General features: G+C 45.0%; 1 protein-coding gene across 1 annotated transcript in view; it reads right to left on the bottom strand.

The window, feature by feature from the left end:
- Nucleotides 1–4952, bottom strand: part of SYDE2 (synapse defective 1, Rho GTPase, homolog 2 (C. elegans)) — a 32951-nt gene that overhangs the window by 2779 nt on the left and 25220 nt on the right. The window contains 3 exon segments of the mRNA XM_009333891.1: nt 2929–2989; nt 2991–3161; nt 4025–4206. Of these exon segments, the coding sequence (XP_009332166.1) occupies nt 2929–2989; nt 2991–3161; nt 4025–4206 (414 nt within the window).

Below are 4952 nucleotides of genomic sequence, written 5' to 3'. Positions count from 1 at the left end.
GCCACAGGGTCAGCTGCCACTGGAGTTGACTCCAGGGCACGGCGGCTATCAGGTCAGCAGAGTATGGAAAAAACGTAAAACGCACTGCCATTTACATCCTCCACAAGCAGCTCTCCAGGCTGCCCAGCCAGTGACATCCTTTCAGCACCTGCGCCTGAGCTGCTGGAAAGCAACTCACCCGCTCAGCTGAAAATCAGAGCAGAGTGGCTAGCAAGGTCTAATGCAAGCAAACTATTATAAATCAGACTTAACACGGGGGGAAAAATTAGACAACACAACTGAGACTATACTTGGGTTTTTTTCCCCTCCAGGACATTCGTTGTCTATATTGACTTTTTTTCCAAACCCATCTTTCCCACTGCTAAGAGATAAAGGCAGGCGCAGGGGCTCGCTGACCGCTAGAGCTGCTGCAGCCCGCACAGCGGCAACACGCCCCGACTCACAGTGCCTCTCACCAACAAGGTTTGTGGCAGTAGGAAGGAGTCTAGCAATACTCCCCGGGTGGAAACTGTTGTAAGAGGAATGAAGAAGTAGCCCAAGGTGGCTGAAATCGCTGTCTCACCCAGAATATTCTTTATACTAATCAATATCTGATATACCACAAGAAACGTTCGAGCACTCGAAAGACCTCAGTGAGCTATTCACAAACCTGGCAATTACGCTGTGCTGGTCAAGTGAGCTTACAGTCAACTCTCTTCTTTTGCATTTGCTTCACTTGTCCTGATACTTCATTGTTTTAGCCAAGAAAGGATTAAACCTTCCCCGAAAATTCTCTCACAATTAATTAAAATAAAAAACAAAACAAAAAAGACACCCCACCAAAAAAAAAAAAACCACCTTACAAATTTAAAATAAATCTCCAGATAAAAACTTAACAAGTATCACTGGCTAAGTAGAGCAGAGACTGTTTAAGATGACCTGTGTAATAACAATACAGTGTACATTCCTATACTTTTTTGTAATCATAAAAACCCCTTAATTAACAGCAAGATCATACTTCTTGCATAGTTTGATTATGAACTACTAAGACAAAGACTACACGTTCATGTGCCTATCCTGCACCCTGTCTGCTAGCGCACATTCATTTACATCTCATGTCTAGGAATAGACATCAAATCCAGACACTTTTTTTTTTTTAAATTATTGTATAGAATCTGCCAGACATAGGTCTTTGCCAACCCATGCTTACATGTCAGGAGCCCTTCCTGGGCCCTCCAGAATAAAATGCTTCAAGAACCACCGGGGGGGAGGGGAAGTCTTTTCCCAAACACTCTTTAAATGAGTTGGGGAATGTTTTGCATCCTGAACACAGAGCAGCAGAGTCCACCTGGCTGGTTCAAACACAGCCACAGCATCTGTAATTCAGTATTGCCAAGTCAGGCCCTTCGTGACCCTCCACATTTCCCAGGTGACCCCAAGTCTCCCATAAAAAGCAGACATCCTCCTCTTCAAGTAAAAATAAAATAAATTTAAAAACAAATCCAATCAGACATATTATTCATTTAGATTAACTGTAATTCCATTTCATGTTTCAATTGGTGCAGAAATTCAGCCGTTTCCCAAGAGCAATTGTTGTGTTCCAAAAGGGAACAATTAAGAAGCTGTTTAGATGAGCTGAATCTTCCCTTAGCCTCAAGAATTGAAGGGTTTACGCTGCTCAAATTTGAGAAATGAATATTAAATTATTCGGGTTACCAAACAGATCAGTTCTCCACGCTGTCAGCCAGACCACTGTGAAAAAGGAAGATAGTACAGCACAGCACAACAGACCCGTGTTCTGCATGGTTATGTAGCTTTCAACAACTGCTTGGCCAAAGACTACCTGAAAACAAAACTAAACCCATCAGATCCAATGTTAAGCTGTTTCACAGTATTACCCTCAAACTCTCCCTGTTTAACTGAAAAGCTGCAATACTTTCATCCGCTCCTGATTCCAGGCAGCGCTTGCGCAAGAGAAGGCTGCAGTTCAGCAGCAGCGAGGCACAGGAATTCACCACAGGCTGAAACCCAGGGCTCCAGATGTCATCCCGACTATTTCCACCGGCTTATGCCTCTCTGAATATCAGGGGAAACATGAACACTGTGCAATCATTTCCCATTTGAAAGACAGATCTTGGAAGAAATAGTTACCTTCACATCTACTTTGGTAGTTTATTAGGAAGATTAGAATTTCACCTCCCTTAACTTACTGAGAATTGACCCCAAATTGTCCAAAAGCATATGACCTCTTAAGTTTGGAAGTGGGAGCTAAAAGGTATTTAGGGTGTTTTGGTTTGGGTTTTGTTGTTTGTTTGATTTGGGTTTTTTCTTTTTGTGTTTTCTTTTAAAAACATTTCTCCTTACGCTAAGCTCTGCAAAAACAACTAGAAGTTGCACAGCTCTTACTGTAAGGATGTTCCCAACTCTGCCAAATTACAAGGGCAGAAACAAAGCAACCCTTCGGGTACCTCAGAGGCCAAACAACTAATGAATTCCATACACAGATAATCCTGAATGGTCAAAGCAGGAGAGCAGAAGACACCCCCCACCCCACCCCCAAAACCCACAAACAACAACAAACAACCACAAAACACCCCAGAACCCCCTAATTCAGATGTTGAAACCTTACTGTCACTGGGTTTGTTTTTTCTAGTGCCTTTACTCACATAAAGCACTCTTCAGCACTGCTTACACTACACTCAAACTCTGCCATCTGGTAAGAACGCAATTAAAACAACAAACTTCCCATTAAACAAAGTGACTGAATACAAAGAGTGCATTATAAAATTGTCATGATTTCTTTAGATTAATAGGTGATGCCATAGTACCGCGTGTTTTAAGAATTCCGATGCTGCTCAGTCACCCTGTGAATTAACGTACACTGTCACGCAGTAAAAACATACAGCAATGGTTTGACATTTTCCCTTGATCAGAGTCATGGAACAGTACCTGGCCACAGCTGGAGCAAATAGTGAAGAACCTCTATGTGTTTTTTGAAGTCCAGGGCACCTAGCAAGCTCTGCCGAGTCTGTGAAGACTCTGTTGTTATGGTTGGTGGTCTCCTGCCTCTGGCTCAGTAACACGGGCCCAAAACATACAGCTAAATTCTGGCACGTCATCTTATTTACTTCGTGGTAAGAAGCCACCAGTTTCAGGTGATCCAACAGCATCTTCAGGGTAGCCTAAAAGAACAAAATAGACGAAGGTGGTGTTGACACCCTAATGTCGCTGCTCTAGAGGGTAAGATCAAGGCTGATAGCTATGGTCTTCTACCAGCACCCATCAATGGAACATCTAAGTGGTGAACTAGAAAAGCCGTATTAGACTATCACAGAGCAGACTAGTTAAGACAGACTTTCTGGTAAAATTCAGCTTGTTTCTTACCTGATCTCAGTTTTACATGGATGAGCTTTCTCACAGTGGAAAGGGGACATCAGGGAGGGGAGAGAAGCTGCAGAAGCAGTACAGATGATCCAGGTACATTAGAAAATAAAGAAACCCTCAGTACGACCTCAGCATCGGAAGAAGCTTCCGGGTAACTTTCAGGTACCGTGCAGGCTACTCGCTCACTCTCTCCCACGGGCTAACTGTGGTTTTCCACAGAGGTGGATTTGGCAGGCAATGGCGCTCAGCACTATTACGCTGCACAGTACGGGAAGCTAAGGCTTTATTGCATACGCTTAGGAAAGAGGAAAGCATTTGCCCATGTAATTGCGACATACAGATCAGAGAGCTCCACAGAAACGGAGCAGGACACCACACAGGAATAATCTCCCATCTAACGATGTAAAAGTAATGATCGCAGCTTTTCATTCAGTTTTATGGAGACAATATAAGATGCAACCTAGAATAAATCCAGCAATGCAGACCCTCCAATTAATCACAGCATGGAAGTATTTTCAGAGATGCAGAGCATCAAAAATCCAAGCGGACCATTAAGTCAGGAAACAAGCGTACACATTTTGACACATTTTATATCCAGTGTGAAAATGTTCCTTTATTTTCTGAAGCATGCAATTTACTTGAACCTGCTAACACCGCTCACCTTCTCAACGTCTGGCAGGCAATCCAGAAGGGCTGCAGTGTGCTCAGAGTCACTTGGGTCATTTTCACAACCACTTGCTGTCATTTTCAAGGGATTTTTCACCATGGCATCCAACACTGCTTCATAGAGCTGCTTGGTTATCAGAGGAGAGGGTAGCTCTCGCAGGTAATCCTTTAGGACGCCTTCACAAGAGACACAAGAACAGTTGCCTTTAGCAAGCTGCAGATTCACTTTCTGGCGTTTTTGGGAGTCAGGGGCACCAGCACCCCTGTCCTCACAGTTCTGACAGCTTCTCCAAGCCCATGCAAGGTGGCTCATGGCCAACTAAGGACTGAAACCAGGGGAGGAAGGCGGACCGCATCTAGAGAAGAGGGGTGCATGCAGGTACCCCAGGAGCAGTTCTGCCTGGGGTCCCCTCCTGATGGGGGTGAGGGAGAAACAAGGAAAGGGCTCTTAGCAGTCCACTCCTGCCCAAGGAAAGGAGCTACTGCGGACACCAAAGTCCTCACAGCCTGGTGACACGTCCTCCTTTATATACGACTGGCAATTAATTTTTCTGTTCAGTGCTGTATTGGGTTTGTGTGGCAAGGTTTTGCTGGAGGAGGGGCTACAGGGGTGGCTTCTGTGAGAAGCTGCTAGAAACTTCCCCTATGTCCAACAGAGCCAATTCCAGCCGGCTCCAAGACAGACCCGCTGCTGGCCAAGGCTGAGCCCATCAGCGACGGTGGTAGCGCCTCTCTGATAACATATTTAAGAAGGGGGAAAAAAACCCTACACAACAACAGCCAGAAGAGAGGAGTGAGAATATGTGAGAGAAACAACTCTGCAGACACCAAGGCCAGGGAAGAAGGAGGGGGAGGAGGTGCTCCAGGCGCTGGAGCAGAGATTCCCCTGCAGCCCATGGAGGTCCACAGTGGAGCAGATATCC

The sequence above is a fragment of the Pygoscelis adeliae genome, unplaced genomic scaffold (genome assembly GCF_000699105.1).
Source record: "Pygoscelis adeliae isolate BGI_AS28 unplaced genomic scaffold, ASM69910v1 Scaffold10, whole genome shotgun sequence".
In the NCBI taxonomy this organism is placed as follows: Eukaryota; Metazoa; Chordata; class Aves; order Sphenisciformes; family Spheniscidae; genus Pygoscelis; species Pygoscelis adeliae.
Note: the sequence above shows the minus strand (reverse complement) of the source record. Positions and strands in the feature narration are given on the sequence as shown.